General features: G+C 36.6%; 2 protein-coding genes across 3 annotated transcripts in view; one reads left to right on the top strand and one right to left on the bottom strand.

Moving 5' to 3' along the window:
* Positions 1-206: 206 nt before the first annotated feature.
* Positions 207-8177, top strand: METTL21C (methyltransferase 21C, AARS1 lysine). Its single transcript, XM_068677938.1, has 5 exons — positions 207-790; positions 4324-4460; positions 5355-5497; positions 6993-7110; positions 7376-8177. Exons 2-5 carry the CDS (start codon positions 4334-4336, stop codon positions 7768-7770), a joined length of 783 nt encoding a protein of 260 aa, XP_068534039.1. The 5' UTR covers positions 207-790; positions 4324-4333; the 3' UTR covers positions 7771-8177.
* Positions 8128-22507, bottom strand: part of TPP2 (tripeptidyl peptidase 2) — a 46506-nt gene continuing 32126 nt past the window's right edge. For both annotated transcript variants that reach the window (XM_068677918.1, XM_068677927.1), the window contains 6 exons: positions 20725-20873; positions 20509-20605; positions 19452-19582; positions 17956-18163; positions 9679-9798; positions 8128-9063 (listed from right to left, as the gene is read on the bottom strand). In XM_068677918.1, coding sequence (XP_068534019.1) covers positions 8974-9063; positions 9679-9798; positions 17956-18163; positions 19452-19582; positions 20509-20605; positions 20725-20873 — 795 coding nt within the window. In that variant the 3' untranslated portion in view covers positions 8128-8973. The remainder of the gene's footprint in view (positions 9064-9678; positions 9799-17955; positions 18164-19451; positions 19583-20508; positions 20606-20724; positions 20874-22507) is intronic.

Genomic DNA, 22507 nt, shown 5'->3' with positions numbered 1-22507 from the left:
CTGGAGACATCCAGTGGCTGAGGTGGGAAACGCACAGCCCCATGGAGGGAAAGGCTCATTCTGGGTCATTCCCGAGGAGAACTTTACCCAAATTTACCAGCTGTTCACACGAAGATGCAAATCCTTGCATACTGAGCTCAATTTGCTTTGCCACCCACCTCTCTTATTCCTGCTGCCCACCCTCAGTCGTTCATCCAGGGGCTGTCTTCCAGCCTTGCGAGTTCCACTGCTCCTCTCAAACTTTTTTACTCCAATTCCATTTCCTCCTAATAAATCTATTCCAAGAAGAGGGGAGGGCAGAAGCGCAGCAGAGTGGTAAATGCACATAACCCTCCCATTCTTGAAGCATATAAAGGAATACACATTTGGCTTACGCAGACCACACGGGAACACAGAGCCCTTGGCAGAAGCAGCCTTACGGCCCCGTGAACTTTTCTCCGCGCTTGGGCTACCGCCAAGCAGCCACTGCTACTACTGCACTACTTTGCCCATGTTCAGCAGCTCACTTGGGTCAGGACTGCAGATCATAACACCAACAAGAGCAGCAGGCTGAGGTTTCGTTCCTGAGGCTGGAAAGCTTCGGAGAGCAAAGTCCAGGAGCATTCACATTTCATGCTGCAACTGGAAAAGAGTTTAGCGTGAGGCAGTAGGTGTCTGGTAATGTTGCTGTAAATAGCCCACCATCTCCCCCCGCCTGCACAGGGCAATCCCTTCCAGGTGCGTGCCCCTATAAAAACCTCTGGAGCGGGCATCCTCCCACAGGAAACTTCGTCGCTCTCCATCGTAGCAGGTAACCGTGCCGCTGGCCCACTAACCCTGTCTGCAGCATGTGTTTTTTTTTTTTTTTTTTTTTTTTTTTTTTTTTCTGCTGACTAACATGGGGAACAGGGCTCACCGTATTCCTCGACTGCAGAGAGCCAGGCCAGCCAATGCGCTCGGGCACATCCCGCTCCTGCAATTTCAGCAAGACGGATACTCAGTGCTGCTTTTCAGTATTTTGATGCAGTTGCCTTGTGGGCTCACGTATGGTACAGGTTTATAGCACTGATATTTATTTCCTAGCATTTATATATATATATACACATATATAGCATTTATATATATATACATACATACACATATATACATGTATATATATATATATATACACACACTATATATATATACACACACTATATATATGCTATATGTGTGTGAGACACCATATACATATGTTATATATATGTGTGTGACACTATATATATGTTATATGTGTGTATATAGACATATATATTATTCAGTGCACGAGAACATGAGGATATTGCATGAAGGAAACCCAAAGAAACACTGATGTTTGTGTATGGCATGCTAAGCCCTAACTTACAGGGAACGCAGTGCAACTGCATTTCCCATTTGAGCAGATGGAAGTGGCTTTTGCCAAATAATTCAGACTAAAACAGACAACACTGTATAACTTTGTGAAAGAAATAAATGTTTCAGCCAAGCGGTGTTCACAGCTGAAGTGACACAGTATTACTCAGTAACCTATCTTTTCTTCCCTTTTTTTTTCCTCCATGTAGTCAGATTTAAAACTCTTTCCAAGCAATGAAGGTTAAGAGGCAGAAAGTTTATGCTTATGGGGGTAGCTATAACTGTAAGGTTTATATTCATTGTTCAATTCACCCTTAAGTATTTTATTACCTTGTTAATTTCATGTAACATTGATAAATAGACATAATTTTTTCAATTGTTCTCTTCCTCACGTTCTGAAGAAACCAAATGTGATTTTGTAAGCCATTTTTTTCATGACAAAGTCCATTAATGAAGTCAATACTAGTTTAAATACTTTGGAAACTACAAAGCTTAGATGATTTCCCTTCAGAATCACTTTGCAAAGAAATTAGCTGTGAACAGAGAGCGCCAACAGTTTCTAAGGGAATAGATTTTGCTTGGCATATTAACTTTTTTTTTTTTTTTTTTTTTTTTTTGTAAGATGTATCATTTTCAATGAAATATGGATCAGAATTGTAAGAATAGTAAGAAATGTCAGTTCTAGTCACACAGCAGCAACTTGACCATCTTATGCAAAGGGCATGTAATAATGCAGACATCACCTACGTGCAATGAGCTTACTCAACACTGACTTTGTCTTCAGGTAGTTTGTCATTTAAAATAATAACACAAAGCTGTTCATCACTAAGCCCAATACACTAATATACTTGAGTCCAGACTACACGTAGTTTGTAACTAAAAAGAAAACAGCAAATTTTTCCTTCAGTTCATGAAATGTATCACTAATAGTTATGTCAGCGAGCTGTATAATAGAATAACTTTCTATTTGCAAAAGCCACACCTATGAAAAGATGTAAATGCTGTAACATATAGAAGTTCAGCCAAAAACCAAAGCTCATTGTGATAAGTGATATATAAATGCAGAGTGAATAATCCTTTTTCCCCAGAACTATTCTCTAGGAACTCAGGCTCCTTATGGACTTAAGGACCATTCCAGGCTCACCACAGTGTTAATGTGAAATGTTCAGAAGACTGTCTTCAAGCTAGTTTTTCTCCTGGCCACGGCAGTCACCAGTTACTACAGATCCTTCTATTTTCATTTCATACTTTGCCAATTACATAAGCATTAATATATTTTCCCATAAATTTCCTATAACTTTAATAACATGATCAGATTTTATTCTAGCTCCATATATATATGTGAAAAGGCATTACTGAGAACAGGCAGTATACTTTTGAAAAGTATGGCTGCATAGAAACCATTGTTGTTTTCTAAGGAGGCACATTATCAAAAGTGAGAGGAAAAAAAAAACAAACACATTGATGCATGCACTCAAATGCCAGGGAATGCTGTAGCTGCAGCATTATCTTCAGTCTCCTATCTGCCTATCTCCAACATATCTTGAATTATATAAAAAAAGATGTGCAGCCAGAACTTGTTGCTAGCTGGATGGAAGCCCTCTGAGGGGAGAAAAACAATAAACACACCAAAAAACATATCTGTAGAAGTCAAATTGCTTTAAAGCATTCTGTTTTTAAACAGTACAGATTCACTGCCACGACTTTTGAGCATATGCATTGCTACAGGACTCAGAACATAAATCCTGTCCTTGTGAATAAACAGAGTAGCAATAAGGAATATATCAGGTAACAGAAAAAATGCAATGGTGTCAGTATCATGTGTGCAAATAAAGCACCCACACAAGTCAGCAGTCACTCTGCCCCTTAAAAAACTACCTGCAGGCACTGCTGAGCCTCCGAGACCTTGCCAAACCTCTCCCCCTTCTGGACAAGATATCCAGAGAAGCCTCCTGTGATGTGATGCAACCAAAATTACACAACCCTGTCTGCAGGACATGTGGTGGAGAAATCATGCAAGCGTGCCTTCTCAAGAATGGGCAGAGGCCAGTTGTGGATAAGAACTGAGCACCCTCCAACCATCACAATACATGGGAAGGGTGAATTTGTACAGCTTCTGGCCATAGGAAATCAAGATCCAGTTTCATTTATGTATGCGTGTGTATACCACTGATTAAAACTCACATTAAGCAAAAATTTTCTTTGGCAGTTTTGTTTCTCCCCAGGCAGATTTAGATCCACCCCCATTCCCACTCTCTAGCTGGTATCAAGCAGCTCCTGATGATGCTGGGTGCTGCCCACATGCACTGGAGATGCAGAGCCACATGACACACGTGCTGTTCTCCAAAGCAGCTCACTGTGCCGATCTTCTCACTGCAATTATTTCCTGACTGCAGTTCACTGCATCTCAATTAGCTGTTCACTGCAATTCAATTAGCTGTTCTGCAGGAGAAGGCAGAGGTGAAGGCAATGAGGAGGCAAAACCAAGAGCACTGGCTGCAGCAAATTAACCAGTTTTATCACAGGAATACCGAGTCCTGAGGCATAGGAAATGACACTGATAAAAAGTTGTGGACACCGAAAGGCAGTTCACCTTTTCCAGCTGTTGCTTCAGCCTTTCTGAACACCAAGGAGCTCAGTGTGCAAGGAGCTCACTATTCAGACTGATTAGTGGTACCAATTTAGCGATATTATGATAAATTGCTGTTGTTTGTATGATAAAATGAAAACTCTGACTTCGTTACCAGAAAGTTTGCAGCATTCTCCTCCGGAACGGGGATGCCACCTCTCACCATTGTTTCCTGCCCCCTCATCGTGCCATAAAAACAAAACAGAAAAAAACAAAACAAAAACAAACAAAAAAAACACAAACAAACAAACAAAAAAAAACCACCACACCTAACTTCTCACTTTCTTCTCCCTCATATATTATATGGAGTGCCCTCAAGCTTTTCCCTCCCCTCTCTATTTCAGCTCTTGTGCCATGATCTCTGCGCAGCAGCTACCGTTCCCAAACAAAATACAAAGAGTAATGGAGGAAGAAGCCTGTGAAGAGCAGTATGACTCTGAAAACTGCACTTGCAGCTCCACATCAACAGAATCCAACTCAGGTTTAATCCACTTTAAATACTGCTACTGCATCTCACAGTTTCATTTTCCTTAGTCTTGAAATAGTAAATGTTACCGTCACTTTTCATTTTGAAGTCTATTTTTCCACTTCCCCCCATTATCACATTAAATCTAGAAAGAAGTAATCTTTCTCATAATTAAGAGATATATTTTAAAAGGTCTCTGGATTTTATTTAGGTGTCTGAGGATTATTTCTCAATTAACATCAGAGAGATGATTATAACGTGCATTAATTGGGTTGGCACTATTGAAGCTGTGGTATTGCAAAATTTCAACACTGGCTAAATTGCTTGAACATCTACCATGGATACCAGGCTGCCATTAATTAAAATCCATGCAAACCAAAGCAAACTTTTTCTCTGCAGCCGGAATTATCATCTAAGCACATCCTGCTAATAGGCTTCCAACAGCAGCACAGTCATTGAGAATGGAGCGTCCTTGTTTTTGATGAGAGCAGGTGGAGTAGTTAAGCTGAGCTCTCCTAAAAATCCACTTTAAAAGCCTCCATGCTCTAATGAGACACGCTAGCACAACTGCACTAGTGACATTTACTGAACAGTATAATATATTTCAATACATACTTAAAAAGTGTATCTCACAACCCTCCTTTTGTGGACATGTGATTAAAAAATGATACCACTAAAAAATGCTGCAATTTCTTCAATGTAAGGTGTAAAATCGAACTTGGAGATGTTTTATTTGTAAAAAGAAGCTTAGCATCCCAAATCTCTCGGTCATCCTCTTCCTCTAGCAGGCATATCTAGTTAACTGAGTGTATTAGTATAAAAAGACAGAAAGATGCAAAAATTTGGTGTTTGTATCTGCTGCATATAAACACATGCATATAAAATACAACTTTCATCTCTCTCACACAGATTCACCAGTAATTCTTAAAATACTGCAGAACTGGGTTCCTAGAGTTTCCCCCTACTTTGACAAAGAGCACTATACTTATGTAGGCCGCCAGATCGTCATCCAGGAATCCATAGAGCACTTTGGAGCAGTGGTATGGCCTGGGGTAAGTATTCGACACAGCATCCAGAAGGTTGACACGACAGAAAAGTCAGTCATGACAATGGCATACAAATCTTAAGGAAGTTTCTTTAGATGACAGTAGAGGCTTCCTTGTGCAGAACCAAGCTGTCTTCAGCAGAAAGCTCTGCATTATGGCTAATTTAATATAGTTTGGACCAAAACAACTGTAGCATGTAAATGAAGAAATGGTAAATTGTTTAAAATGTGCACCTTTAAGTGGAAAGGAGAAAAAAAAAGAAAAACACCAACACACACACATCTATTTGTTAACTGGATGCAGATATTGAAAAAAGTATTTGCAAAGAGATGGATAGAAGTGTTCAATATTCTTCCATGTTTCCAGTCACTGCTGGGATGCAAACAATCACCATTATTGGAAGGAAAATAAAGAAGAAAATTGTGAGAGATTAAATAGAGGAGTTTAAAACAAAACAAAACAGCCTGGAATAACCCCTTTGCAGTATAGAAAACCATACTTGCAAAGAGGTGTGCTCCAGTCTTTGCTCTCCCTGCTCGGAAAAACAGAATTTTATGCAGACTCAGAAACGCGTCTTTAATTGGAACAGAGGGTCAACTGATGGAGACATGAAAATTAGGATTTCAGAATCTTCCAGATCAACATTTATTGAAAAAGCTCACAAAAAACGGTAGAGAATTTCAAAATAAAAAAGAAGCGTATGGTTAAGTGGAACAGTAGCTTATTTTGGTTATGTCAGAGCATCAATTCACAAATTAATCAGGTGTCAGAATGCAGATGGTAAAACTTTCCAAGAAAACCAAGAGTGGCACAAAGTGGCCTGGTGATTCATTAGTTGTCAGCATTCCCAGATCAGGTAGTCAGCGTTGTTTTATGAAAAGCACAGTAGTTGAAACAGTAACATCACTCCAAAGAAGAGAAGCAAAAGGGCAAGTTAGTTTCTTTCGCATCTGTTTACATTATTTGTGATTAGCAAATAAATTGGCAGTTTATTTTTTTTTTGACACCTGTTCAGCAATACTTCTGTTCTCCTATGCAGCAGTAAATTGTCTTTGAAATTTACAGTATCATCAAGACAAGCATTGAGTGGATAATTTTTTTAAAAAACAATTCCTTTGCAAAAAACGTTCCAAAAATCTCTGATGAAGCCCAAATCTATTTTGTGATAGTAAAGTGTAAGAGTATTATGTAAACCATAACATGACTTTGTGCATATTGTTAAACTTCATTTGCTGCTCTGTGTACAGTTCACACCTGAACTCTACTTGTCTTGAGCTGTGAGAAGAATCACAAAGTCTACAGATGTGTGCAGCAAATCACAAAACCTGGAACTAAAAAGGAACTGTTTAATTGGATTGATATAAAAAACAGGACACAACACTTCTTTCCATATTATCTTTATGTTACAGCCTTCAGTGTTTTCCACTGTATAAAAAACAGCATAAAAAAAATCAAAGTAAATGTTGTGCAGCTTAACTGATATGTGATACTGATATTTTAGGCACTGGCTTTATCTCAATATCTGGAATCAAATCAAGAACGATTCAACCTCAAAGACAAGCAAGTTCTGGAAATTGGCGCTGGAACAGGCTTAGTTTCCATTGTGGCCTGCATCTTAGGTTAGTAAATTCCTATTTCCTTTGGATTTCTTATGAAATATAACATAGATCTGCTCCTGTCGGTTTAAAGCAATGAAGCAACACTTGAAATTAGGCCTGTTTGACACTGTTTTTTTTTTTTACAAATGAAAGTTATTGTCAAATACTGTTTTGTAAATAAAGTAACTACCCTAGTTAATGCTGAGGGAAGTAATACAGATAAAGTCATGTATCTGTATGTTCAACTATATACCTATGAATTAAAACAAATTAATATTTTCTTTAGGAGCTTATGTCACAGCAACTGATTTGCCTGAAGTTCTTGAAAATCTCTCATTTAATATTTCAAGTAATATACAAAATATGAATATCCACAAACCCGAAGTGCGAAAACTGGTATGGGGAGAAAGCCTCAGTGAAGACTTCCCTTCATCAGCTTACCATTATGATTTCCTACTGGCAAGTGATGTTGTATACCACCATACAGCTTTGGATCCCCTGCTAGAAACAATGGTGTATTTTTGTCAGCCAGGGACAGTATTACTATGGGCAAATAAATTCAGATTCAGTACAGACTATGAATTTTTGGAAAAACTTAGCAGTATATTTGATACAACCATCCTAGCAGAATTTCCAGAATCAAATGTCAAGCTGATTAAAGCCACAGTAAGAGAGAATTGAAGAAAAAACAGTTAGTGATTTTGATTTATTGTCAGCACCTTGCAGTTTGGAATGTGATACAGAATTATGGTGTACTCTGCATTTATGTCTGTAAAGCTCTAGTTGTATCTGAGTTTTGCATTATGAGTTACAAAAAAACGGCCAAGAGAATGATACAGTCATTTGTCTTAGGTTCACACACAATTTTGTTCAAACAGACCAATTTCACTCCATTGAAAGAACAGCATTATTAGTAGTAAGTTAGTAGGAAGGCATTAGCAGAAAGCATTGATCTTCTTGGCTGCACTGAACTTCTGCAGTTTGTATGGTGAATTTCTGTTTCAGCAAGTTTCATTTATCGGAGAAACCAATACAACGTTTAGCTTCATTATTTGTTTTTATTAATTATAAAATAATCTTTTAAAGTATCAGAGTGCACATGGTGTTTTTTGATCTTCAGTCTTGCACATTTATTCTGTTGTCTTACACTTTTAACATTATTAAACATATATGTATAGCTTTACAATACCTGATTAAGATTTAACTGTCTGGCACTTTTATACATGTATCAGCCTGTCCTGATACTCAGCTTCACGTGGATTTTTGAGTTTGCCTGAAATCACTCCAAAACGAAAATTTACAAGAGCACCTATGAATCAGCAATTCTTAGTTACATGTTGTAACAGTTTGAGAGGTTGAATTTTTCTTAAAAAACAAACAAACAAAAAACCCACAAATGTAAACCTCTTGCAAACAATACAGGTAATGATGTCCCATTACTTTAGTCTAATAAATAAGTTTTTAGCTACTCTTGAAGTAGCTTTAAGGCCTTCATACAATTGGAAATGAAATTAAGATCAAACGTTAAAATTCGTTTTACTGTAAAAAATACAGAGCTTTTACAGGTTTGCAGTTAAAATTAACAGTTAAGAACCTAACGTGCATGCAGTAAGCTTTTTCAGCCTAATTCCAAATTCCAAATCCTTCGTGTTGGCAGTTCTGGCACATCCATTGCCAGCAATGGGATGCACAAAAAGGAAACTCCCTGGTGACTGGAGTTAGGTTAACAGGTATTAAGCTGTACCCAGGTGCCTTTACTGATAAATACACACAATTTAATAATCAGCATTCAGCAATGAAAACATGCGTTCCAATAGAAAGTCAAACTTATCTTTTCATATCCTGCCCATATAGAATCACTTTAGGTTTACATTTGTCACTTTTCTAGAATACACAATAATCAGGTGGATACATGACAGGAAGCCAGTTTTCAGTGAAAGTTGCACAATGAGTCCATCCAAGTAACTTCATTAGCTAAACAAAAATAAACATGAAGAAAAAGTGAGATGGATTTATTTAAACCCTTCCAACAAAAACTCTCATTCACATCAACATCTTATTTTTGAAGTCTACAATCAGAAAGGTAAGATTGGAAACCTGGATATCTTTGAATTACTTAATGCTGAAGGGGGAAAAGGAAAACCATTCCACATGATCTACAGTCTCAATTTAACACACAAATATTTTGTAGGACAAAATTTTTAGGAGTTACTTTAATTCCTATTACTTCCTCACCTATATTCTACTAGCATTATTTGCAATTAAATAGCAGTGGTTAAAAACCAACATAATATGATTTAAATATACATTTTTGTTATCTCAATTTTTTTTTTTTTATGTCCTACATTAAGTTCCAGAAAGTAAGTCTGCTAAAAGTGATAATTACTCACAAATGAGATATTCTAGAAGGAAAAGAAAAAGGCCAAACCACAAAAACCCGAATGAAGCTAAAGTGTTAAAGTTTGGCGAGTTCTACAATTTAAAAGATAAAAGGGATTATACCTCTCTTATTAAGGGAGTATACCTCTCTTACTTTTAAATGTTTACTCATTATTAAGATGGCCCATTATTTTACTAGATAGACCTTACCTGAATGCAGTTTTTCAAGTTGTCTTTCGTTGGCTTTTCTTCTGCAAGTTTTGTTGCGAACTTGAGACCTCTACCATACATTTTGTTTACCAATGCATGCTTATAGGCAAAAGTTAAAACCTACGATGTGAAAACAAACACAATTTAGATATTTTAATATTTGAATCCTACAAAGACTTCGCAAAAAATAGCAGATTTTGCTCAGGCAGCAGAAGTGACTTAAAGTAAAACATATGCACAAAGTAGTTTGCATTTTTCTTTGCAGGAAAACAGATTATTCACAGTAGTAGTTATAAACAAAAACTTCCTAGAGACTATTCTGACTTCCTGAACATGTCCAACTTTAGAATATCATATACAATACAGACTTCAAATTTTTTATTCACCACATTTCTAGCTTCTTTGGACTTTCATTTGCTAGAGGAAACTGTACAGTATAAAATAATTAAAAAAATAAATTATCAAGAACCAGTCAGGTTTATCTTTGACCCACAGAAACAAAGACCCAATTGAGAGTTTTGATTCCTAGAAAATGAACTTACTTCAGAAACAAGTATGAACATATATACTGAATGATATACGTATGTATATATGTATGAGTATATATGTGTGTATATATGTATGTATACACACATATATACATACACACACACACACAGAGGTATACACAGTTATAAACAAGCAATGAAGACATGTAAGCATGAAAACAAGCCTCAGATTTTGGCCAACTCCTCAACACTGATACTGTATTAAGAAGAGATTATAAGAAAGCTTCTTCTTGATAGCGCAAACTCCAAAGGGAGAGTTTACAATACCTGTCAATGGTATAACCAGCACATACAAATGAATGTGTCTACTTCAAAGTTATGTAAAATCAGGTTCTGAACACTCAAACAGGGTGTTCAGGGTGTTGCCAGACAGTTCATACTACTTCACCAGTTACAACACTAAGAATTAGTGCTGAATTAAGCAGAGTTTCATGTATTTCCTTTGGAACACTCATAGTAAGTAGGTTTTATTATTTTTTTTTCCCTCAAATAGTGACAGCACTGAAGTTGGAGAATATGGGATTGTTAGTGTTGTTAGCGAAGTTCTTATGAAATCTGGTATTAAAGTTTACTATTCATTTCCCCTCTCATAGTATAACAGTTTTCCCTTTCCTCTCTGACTCCTCCAATAAAGTCACATTTTTCCAACAATGTATACTTAAAACATAGAATTGAGAAGCTAATAGAAACACTTAAAGGATATTAAAAAATAAGTATTTTGTATTACAATACAAAAATGTACATACTTTTCAGCAATAAGGACTCTGACATCCCTACCCTGTAAGGACTGAAGACCCTTCCTAATTTTAGCTACCAGAACACTTACACTGAATGTTAATTGCACACACAATCTTTGTGGAATCTACACTTAAAAGACTGAAGTAGAAGAAATAACATGCTTAATTATCATGAAAGAAAAGGTGTGATTTTCAAGCTCTGAATTATACGCCAAGCACTTTTAACATAACACAAGTTGCTCGTTCTTCTATCTTCAAGTACTTATTTTGTTCTGTTAAAGTATTCACTTAAGCTGCAATAGCTTTTGAATACAATACTTACTAGTTAAAGCACAGACAAATATGCAACAATGAGCTTACAGCACCATTCACATACAGATTTTCCAAATATCACTATTGGAAAAGTATTTTGCATGCTGATTCTCAATCCAATTATTTTGGATATTTTCCTAAAGCAAAACACATTAGCAAACGCTTCTGAGTAACTGCTCAGTGGGTTCATTAGCAGACTCAATTGGTCTAAACAACAAAAAAACTCCCTTCTGGAAAGATGATAGAACCACAAAACAAAAACAGAAACAAATAAATAAACCAAAATCAAGTGAAAGATGCATTGGAGCTCTCAGCAATTATAACATATTAGAGGCTAACCAAAAATAATGTCACTGCTCTATTAAGAAAGCTCTTACCTGACCCTGTAAGTTTTGAATGGCTACTGAACATCAGTGATAAAGGCAGGAGGAAAGCCACTTGACAGCATTTCTTTCGTAACAGGGCTTCCTAGAGTTTTTGTGGCAAGAAAACAAAGCATTTTACGAAACACCCTTGCTCTGGCCAAATAAAAGTTCGGGTATTTCTACATGAAAAACAAAAAAACTTCTGCTGGACCAAAAGTTTAAAACAATGCTCCAAGCCCTTTTGATAAAAGATGGTAATTTCTGTCTTAGTGCTTGACAAAAAAAAAAAGTCAGCTGTAAGCAAGTTAAGCAAAACTATTAAAAGTTTGTTAGCACTTCAGAAGTTAAGAATAACGTAATAAATGCTTTAAATCAGTATAGATTTACAAGCAAGAAAATATAGGTAAGAAATAATACTTTATAACTTGTGCATATATTGGTTAATGTAAACCTTATAATTAAAATATCACAAGCTTTATAGTATCACAGTAATGGAGGTTATGATTCTTTGATATGTGTAAGCAAAATGTAAACTGGAGTGCTATTAAGAGATAACATACAGCTGCTATCAGAACGTGTAACATCAGCAAATAAATTTGTTATATACAAAAGCAGTTGCTATATGAACGAGTAGGAATGAACTCTCAGTATTTCATACTATTTCATAATTTCAATAAACGTAAAGGCCAGCTTTTCTAGAACAAGTGACGTAGATCAGAAATTGGCCAAGAAATATAGACAAAGGGTAATAAAAAAAAACAAACAAAACACAACAATGTGCACTTCTAGAATAATGGGTTTGGGGGAATCACTGTTAAATACTACGTTCCCCAAGCTAATGGCCTGTAATAAGCATACTAAATGCCTGACCTGCAAAAGTAGTTGGATACAGAGCTCCTCATTAATTGCCTAAATTGCTGATGGTTACATAGAGAGATGTATATTTTTAGATGATAAAGTTCTGAAATGATCTCAAGACATCTGAAAGGCTGAAGCATTTTAAAGCCTGAAAATGCTCTTTAGAAACCAGTATGTTTTAAATTCATCAGTACTAAACTACTTAATAAAACCATTTCCAATACACAGGAAAACAGACTTATATAATCAGTTACTTCATTATTTGAACTGTTCATTAAAACATACCTACACTTACAAATAATTACAACGCTAGGTTCCACAATATAACCTATAGATAACACACCCCAACCACTTGTAAGAATGACGAAGTTGTCATGCTTATTACTAGCGATTGATTTTTTTCAGGTTCATACACATCTATGGCAATAAACTAAAGTTTCTTGGCTACCTTTGCTGACTCTCTGCTCTATCAAAAGGCTCATTACAAATAAAAGGAATATTCATACAAAAATCAACTCATTTTCTAGAGAGGGAAGGGAGTTCATGGAATCGACTATACAGCAATGAGCTTTTGACAGTGACTGAATACGATCAGTTGGAAGAGACAGCTGCACCTGACAGTAATATGAAAAACACTCCAGGCTAAAGATGTTTAAAAGGCAGGATGGAAAGGTCTGGGTATTTTATTTGTTTACTTATTTTTAAACATGACTTTTTCCTTGTCCCCAAACAGCTAATTTAAAGGTTAACAGGCATTAAATTCTATAGATGAGTCAGTCCCAGTAACAAGCAGGCAAATCCTACTAGTCTTCTGTAACAGTTTTGTTTAAAATTGGGGATTTGGGCCAACAAATTTTGAAATTATGTTCTAAGTAGAAGAAAAATTGCAGAATTTATATTCCAATGCTAAGAACACCTAAAGCACTATCAGTAATGTGTTACCATAATCAAATACTGGCTGAATAGAACTGCTTCAAGTTGGGTGTGTTTGAAATGCTTTTGTGCACAGAATACTTAAGTATTTTCTTTCATGTGTCACTTAAAATTAAGCTTCAGAAACAAGTCATCTAACTAGAATAGCTGAAAGTGTGAACAATATACTTACTATCAAGAGAGCACCAACTTCCCTGCATACTTGCTATAATGATGACAAGCATGACACTTCAATGGAAAAGAGGAAATTAAAGTAACTTAAGAATGCTCTGTGGTAACACACATGCTTCAACAGCAGGAGAGAGGTGAAACCAGTAATAGCACTTGATTTACTAGATGGTGAACAGAAACTCACATCTGTGTGATGATATTCTCAGCTCACCTTTAGAAACAACACAGAAAAGATTTTCTTTCAGTTTTCAGAAATTCACTTCGCTTTGCAATTATTTTCATCTGGATGAACTTTGGCTTAAGTGAAGCTTTGAAGTAGAAGCACCATGTTTTTCTCAATGCAATATTTTTATCTAAAGCCATACAAACACCCGAATCATTGCTGCAGTAACTCTAGTGCTTCTTTTCCATTTGTTCGCACCCAGTTGTTCTGCCTTCTGAGCATCAATGACCCAAAGCCATGTTCATGTACAGTAAAGAGCTCCACATTTTCAGTTCCAACCTCATACATTAGAATAACTTGGCTGCCTTTTAAGGACTCCTTCATTTGAAGGACATTTATATGAGGTCTATACCTGATCCTAACTCATTACTTCAAACTTTATCTGTCCTTCCAAACTTCTGTTCCTCAAAAGGCAAGGCAGTCATCCAATGCTAGGCAATATAGCCAAGCCACAACACTTCATTTTATCACTCCTGTCTAAGTCTGCCCAGAGTATCGTTAGAGGAAAAACTATTAGTCATTTTCTTGGTTACTATTAAGATGAGTTTTGTCAAGCACGGGTCAGCTGGACTGGAGATCTTAATCAAGAGAGTGGATGCTTTTGCCCTTACTCGAGCAACAATACCCGGTTATGTATTCTAACAATCTTTGCGTTTGTTTTGAGCCCTCAATATTACTTTACAAAATTAAGTCCTCAATACTATTCTTAAACTCCCCTCCTCAAAGGATGCAAGCTACATGAACAGTAAGGTTCCTCTTGAATTTTCAAAACTTAAAATTTTCCTCTACCAATCTTCAAAATAAACTTATGCACTAAGCAGCTTAATTTGTTTTTAAAATAGCAAAATACTCCAGAAGTAAAGCAGAATACTGCATGCAACACTGAGCTGGAAGCTTACAGGACTGCTTCTTCTATGTAGATAAAAAGTTACAAAGGAGGAAGACCAAATGCCACTGAAGATATTTAAAGCATTCTATTGGCCTGTCTATAGGACAGAAGACACTTATATTTGTTCAAGCAGAAGGCTGAGAAAGTTTTAAGTACAACCCCACTTTTGAAACTTGTCAGTCATGATAAAAATAAATGAACACTGACAAGCCAGCTTGAACATCAGATGCAGTTTGGCAGAAGTGGGTAGAATGGAGGAACTATGACGTGTTGAATTCGTTTTTTGAAGAAAAGCAACAGCCCGTGACACGCATGTATTGCTATTCTCAGAGTTTAGAACGAAATATAAGAAGAATATAATTGTGTTTTTCCCCCTGTGCTTTTTTGCATCAGGCCATACCATAATAAATTCTGTAGTCTTGGAGATTAATAGTGATCCTTAAAAAAGCGTAATTGGATACTCATCATGTGTGGTCAATTCAAAAAACATTAACATAAGTAACACTCCTTCACTGGCTGGAAACCACAGTGCTAACAGCTGAAACATCTGGTTTGAACTGTGTAACTGCTAACTACAGCTAGATCTCAAGAAAACTACCAGATGAATATGACACCTGTTAGAAATGGAAATGAAAGAATATAATCAGCAGCAAGCATAAAAATTCTGTAATAAAATAAAGAAAAAAACCAAACTTTTCTTTATAAAAATAGCTCCCCTGACTCCAGCCTTGGTCCTTTTATCCTGATCTGTTAGTAGCGAAAATTATTACAGCGCACTATTATCTCCTTTTAAACCAAGGTTCTCAATCCCACTAAGACCAAAGTAGTTTCACACTATTTTCACTCCTCGTATCTTTCAGTTTCCAGAAAGAGAAAATATAAAAGTAAAAATGTGAAGAATTAAGTCTCAGTTCTAATAATCACATGAACAGTTTACTAAAGAGCAGCATATATTTCTTTCCCTTAAGACTTCTGCTTATTTTATTTGTAGCTACTGCTCGGGTTAGAATCACTGAACATTACCATTGGAGAGATGAGAGGACATATCCATCATGTGGTCTTTTGAAAGACTGATAGCAAAACTATCACTGCATAATTACCGACCAACACACAGGCTTACAGATCACAGAAAGCATGAAGAAAAGCACTGCAGAAACTAACAAGCTATGCAAATGTATTGGGTTTTCATAGCAAGGGCTTGATAGCAGGGGGCTGCAGGGCTGGTCAACCTAGAACAGGTTGCCCCAGATCACATCTGATCAAGTTTTGAATACCTCAGAGGACAGACTTCAACACCCACATGGGAAACTCATGCTAGCATTGGATCGCCTTCACAGTAGAAAGCTTTTTCTTATGCTTGAGTAGAAACTCACGTGTCTTTTTTTCTGCCCACTGCCTCCCGTCTTGTCACTGAGATCACTGTGAAGAGCCTGGCTGCCCCAGCACCACGTGTCTCTTCACGCTGAAAAGATCTATTTAAGGCTCCGCTTCTCTAGGCTGAACAGTCTCAACCTCTCCTCATACAACAGATGCTCCAGTCCCCTAATCATTTTGTGGCCCTCGTAATACTACTCACACTAGTAATCACAACTGGCAATACAGGGCAATTTGTTCAGCAGTGGGAGACCACAGAAGACAAACTGTATGTACATGGGCCAGATGGGTAGGGTAAGTGAGGCTATGTATGGGTCCAACACAGTCAGGCTGCAGAAGAGCATGGGTCGACGTACCTCCTGTGTCACTAGGAGTAGTGTGATAGACTCATTTTCTCCATGTTCAGAAGCCACCAGGTTCAAAATACCCTGAGCACTCTAGAAGATTTCTGCACTAAAAGCATCCCCAAAGAGTTTAGATTTCAATTTGACTGGTAATACCAAGAGGGAAGCAAACAAACACACTGTATAACGTGACAAAAGTAATTTACATATGAAATGCTACTACAAGGTTAAAAAAAAAAGTTGGCCATTTAGTTCTAATTTAACCATAGAGAAGAATTCATTTTCAGAGCAAAACCTGAACATGCACTTAGACATGGATTCAAGAGAGGTTCAAATCCCTAATCTGTTCAATTCAAGCCAGAATTACTCACTCCACAACAAAACACTTTCTTTGATCAGCTTCCGACAGGATGACTATACTGACAGTTTTCCACTGAAAATATTCCCATCATGTTTACAACCAAAAGATGAAAGTAGGACAGGCTTCACTACACTGGAACGCAATATTGCATTTAAAGACAGGCAGCAGGAAAATCATGTCACACAAAACATGATTAAAGCATAAAATCTGCTACCACAGGATACTGTAATTGGTTAAAGATTAGAAGATGACTGCTTAGAAGATGTATGTGTGCAAGAATATATACACTGAAAGAAGTGAGGGTAGATACCATCAACCTTCATGTTCAGGCCTCCAGCTCAAGCACAAGTTCTTAACCAAGAAGAGTCTTTACTATTGAGAAAATTAATTTTTTCTTTTGTAACTATCTGAAGTGCTTTGGCAATTTAACTGAAATATAAATAAATACATTGGTCAATTCATCTTCCACTAACAGCCATACATAGAGTTACACACAACTAGTTAAATAATACAGAATAGTTCAACCATTAAACACACAAAATCAACTCAGTAAACTAAGAACTGTACAACCATAATGCCACTATAATGCCTCAAGGGATTTTTCTTCTGGAATAGTTGTCTTGAATGAAGCAGACATAACTTTCAGTATTAGGAACCTTGAAATAACAGGGAATTTTGTGTTAATCAATTTGAGAGTAATCATTTCCAAGGGTTTCTTCTTTTACCTCTATAGACATTACTGACAGTAAAGCACAAAACTTCTCTTGTCCATAGTGCGGAGGGCTACAGAATGCAGGACTGAACAGAGTAGGAATGCTGTACACTTGTGCACAGCTGGAACAGCTCAGAGGTACTGCCTGAAAGGTACCGAAAGAAGCAATTCAATAAAACAAGCACCTTTTTCATGGAAATCTGATACTGTTCTATACCCTTCCCTTAACCTCTACATTAATATGCAGATAGCTATCTCTTACCGCGGTTCTGATCTGCTTCACAAAACCTCTGTGGAAAAAGGTCATTAAAGAAGCACAACTTATGGTGACAGCATGAAAAAGTAAAAGAAGAATGTATGAGGCTCTGCTCACAAAGGTGGTGCATAATTCTGGAAGAGATCATCTAAATATACAACATGCAAAAGAAAAAGTCTGCTCTGCTCTCTTACCTTGCTGTCAAAAAGATCAGTCCATTTCGTTGTTTCCCAGAACGTCTCTGTCAAGGCTTCTGAGCAGCTCTCGTGATCTTCATCTTTGCCTTCAGCATCACTGGAAGCAGCCCCATCTTGGGCCTGCAGATGAAGAAGCTGGTCAGCCAGTGCACTTCCTTTCCGACAAAGTGCGTCCACTAAAGTACTTTTCTGTTTTTCCATTTCACTAGAAAAAAAACAGCAAAAAAAATATTAAGGACTTTTCACAGATACATCATAACAAACGGAATCAGTACTGACTTTAGCTGTAATCAGCAGTTAGCATACACAAAATGAAAATAAGCACACAGACCATTTAAAAAATAAAGCTATTTACTAAAATAAAAATAACTTAAGAAAAGAGAGATACTCTGCCTTACACAAGCTCAATTGTTCTCCCAACCCAACATCTTTGGTGTTTTAAGGCAAGGGTAACTTGGGATTTGAAAACTGAGTAAGCCAGAATCTAGAAATACAGCTTTACAGTTCTTGGCATTATAAACGGAGTCAAATCCAGCACTAACATAAGCAGATACAATTCTGCTGACTTCAAAGGAATTGCATGCATTTAAAGCACCACTGCATTTGGTGTTCAATTTCAGAAGTTAGATTCAACCACATGATCTAATGGGTCAACCTCCTGAGAAATGTTTAGAATGAAATGTATTATGGCATAACTTTGTTTTTATATCAGCAACTCTAGGATTATATGCAAATATTCAGGAAAGTTAGAACAGACAGGCTCATTTTACAACTGAAATCTGTATTTTATCTAAAATAACAAACAGATGTGCACCTCGTCTTTTAAGGGATTTATCTTCAAATCTGTTGCTTTTGTATTTGTGACTAAAACAACACCTCAACATGCACTACAAAATCCACCAGTTATTCTCCACACTACAGTGTCACGTTCCAATTACTGTCTTCCTAAGGATGTATACTGATAATTCAGAGGAACATATCTAAAACTAAACTAAAAATTCTCAAAAATATTCATAAGCACAAGTGTGGTCACCATGCCTTTCACAAATTAAATCTTTGTCAAGTGGTTATTTCTAAAACTGCTGTCAATTTTGCCCTCTAATCCATAGCCCAAAGATCACCAGGCATTATGAAAAGGCAGGTAGCATTCCAAACACCCAGCTTCATAGCAAGTTCCTAGTGTTCCCTCTGATTTGAGATTTAGCTTTATACAAACTCAACACCCCATTTTTTGGTCTTTACATCCTGAAAGCACCTTTGTTTATTTAACATTTCAAAGCAGAAATTTGCAGGCTTCAGTGTTCCTGCACTCCTGAAATATAATAAAGAATGAAAACTTCTTGCAAGCAAGCTTTAAACTACCTGTGCCTATAAAAAACAACCCATAAGTCATTTAGTAATGTTACAGTCATTCCAATTCTTACTTAATGGCAGAGACAAGGTACACAGATTAGAAAAATAGGATGCAAGAAAATTATTTACTGGGTAGGTACTTTTTTATAGTAGTTGCATCAGGTCTGGGATCAGTCTTCATGGCAAAATAAACTGCTAACGCCGTCTGATCAATATGAGAGATGACAGTATTTGCAGCTTCAACAATTTCATCAAGTCTTTTCATACGTTCCTAAATGAAGAATAAAAAGGTATTTAGCAATATGAAATCGCACTACTTGATTGTTGATTTTACTACCACTAGGATAATTGCAAAGGCACACAGAACAACATGAAGTGATTCAATATGAACTTTTATTCATTTTTTCCAACTTTTCATGCAGAAACTCCTGACAAGAAGTCTGCCATTATCAAGATTTCACACATATGTACCGCATTTGTTACTGAAAATAGATTGTAAAATACACAGTACATATATGCAAAATGCAGATTTTACAGGAAGAAAAACCCCTTCCAGTACAAATTAATCCTCTTAATAAATAATGGCAGCAGTTGTTCCTTTCAGTAAGAAATGCAAAATCAGAATCAAATAAACAGAAATAAATCTGACTAAAAACTAGTGACAGATGAAGCCATTTATCTTCGAGATGAACAAAAAAAACATATGTAGACTTCTGTTTAATAGTTCGTGGTTCTCATTTTTGGCAACAATGACATATGATGGACTTAACTGTGTTATTTCAGAGGGTTACTGTCCCCAGTTGTCTGGGCAATTCTACAGGAAATTACCAATTCAGTGAAGGAGCACAATGGGAAGTGTGCTTGTCTCAGGTACCACTGTTCAGAACAATACTCTCGTAGTCTGAAGCAGTAAAGAAGCTGCTTTCTCATGTTTGTTTTTCATATGTTTAACTGAATAAGGAGCAAATGATAAGCAAACATACTTTACGAAGGCTTTCATTCTACTGCGGGGTTAAGGAATTCACATTAGGGAGGTGGCTTATTATATTATTGTCAGTCTAATTAGAAATTTCTGCTTTATTATACTAAGTACAGCTACAGCAGTCACTTCAAGACCAAATGCGTGGGAAGAAAGATTCAGTTGTTTAGGCAAAACAGATGCAGTGAGACAAACAAAGTTTTGAAATGTTAAATAACCTTTTCAGAATCCAGCTGATGAAGTCTTGCAACATATAGTGGAAGATGATTAGGGAAGGCTTCTTTCAACTCATTGTACATGTCAGGGGTATCCAGCCTAGAAGAGAGAAGGACAGAGCATGAAAGTACAGATTCTGGAGTTTTTATCCTAGCATTAAGCGTGTAGTTTTTTTGTATAGCTGCTTCATGCTTGTGTAGTAATGACAGCAGACGTACTTGGTCATCCATTGTATTTTTAGATCTCGTAAAGCTTCAGCAAATTCTTCTTTTACATCTTTTTCTTTTTCCTGTTCTCTTTCTTTTTCTTTGCCATTTTTACTCTTTGATGGTGATGGTATCAGATGATAATGAACTGTAAGGACATCCTGGAGGTGGGAAAAGAGGCACATACTGAGAAGGATACAGTACACTTTCTGATGCGATAGAAAAGCTAAATCATAGCAAGCAACTACTCTGAGCTATACATATAATGAGTAAGGATTCCAAGAGCAAAGGTATATGTCACTAAGAATTCAGAAACTTCTTTAACTTTAAAAAAAAATAAAGATGTAAGTATCAGAACAGCACACTTGGTATAAGACAAATAAAGCTTAAGACTGAACAAATTTGATATTTTTGTACTCAGATAATTTAACATATTATTAGTTAGGGAACTGGAAGTTTAATTTCTTGTTTTTAAGAAAACAAAGAGTTTGGTTAAAAGGCAAAGGAGTCAAGAGATTCTACCGTACAAATGGGGTAATTAACAAACAAATGAAGGTGACTGAATTCTAAAAATACTGCAGTAACATAAACATGAATGACACCATTGGATACATTAATTTATTCCTTTTGAGAGAGTATTTCTTCCCCATTGTGCCTATTGAATAGCTGGTGCATCCACAGTTAACTTTTCCAGTTTGATGCTACAGACTTTCTTCCCAGTTTCACCTGTAGCTGTGCTCACATTAGAGCAGACAACAGCAAGATTTTATTTTTGAAAACTGTATATGCTAGCAATGAAACATCACTACCATTTGAGTTCATGCTACACTAGTCAGCAATTACCACATGAAAAGCAGCTACGGCCATTAAAATGAAAATCCTAACAGACCTTAGCCAATGCTCTGAAGCTCACTTCCTGAGATAACTTATACATACGTTTCCAAATAAGCCAGCATTAGACTTCAGTCATTGCTTCTAAGACATTACAGCTGGTGGGGGGATTTTTTTTTTCTTTTACAAACTCTGAGGGCACATGTCCAGATAGTCTACATACAGAATATGTAACAGAGAACATTACTTAAGTTTAAATCCTCCAAATACCATTAGCCTGCTGAATATTATGCAAACTATTGTGTTGCCTGCTCAATTCTTGTGGCAATTTAGGTATTCAAACCAATTATTCCAAAACAGGCTTTACGTGAATACATTTCCCATAAATGAAGTCAGTGTTGCATAACGAAATAAAATCTTGTGCACAATTTATTTTAATCACTTAATGAATAGAAAGGTGACTATTACAAACTGTTATGCATAACTTTGGAATAATGGACTTAAGCACTACACTTCTGAAGCTATAAAAGAACACTGAGGCAGAACAATTTTACCTGAATAACAGTCCAAACAGATCAGCAGCTTGCTAGGGTTTACTGAAAACTATACTGGTAAGACTAAGTGGCAGTATTCCCCCCAAGACAATCCTTCCAGTTACTTAAAATGTAATTACAGCACAACACTAATATTTACAGAATTTTTTAAACCTAGTTTAGATCACTAGTACACATTAAAGTGTAGTTTTCAGAGGAACTACCCTGCACACGCGCACTTCAAGCATGATGTGCATGACCAGGCATTTAACGAAGACCTCAACAGTATCTAGGCCAGAGCGTGATAAAACATATCACAAAGGCAAAAGAATGCAGCAGAGGGTACAGAAGTCAGGACCCAGTGGTACAGGGGCTAGCTAATCTAATTAGAAAGGTAAAAACTATGTACTCTATTAAAGCAAACCAAACAT

This window comes from Anas acuta, chromosome 1, assembly GCF_963932015.1.
Source record: "Anas acuta chromosome 1, bAnaAcu1.1, whole genome shotgun sequence".
NCBI lineage: Eukaryota > Metazoa > Chordata > Aves > Anseriformes > Anatidae > Anas > Anas acuta.
The sequence above is the reverse complement of the archived record's forward strand: the minus strand, read 5'-3'. Positions and strand labels throughout refer to the sequence as shown.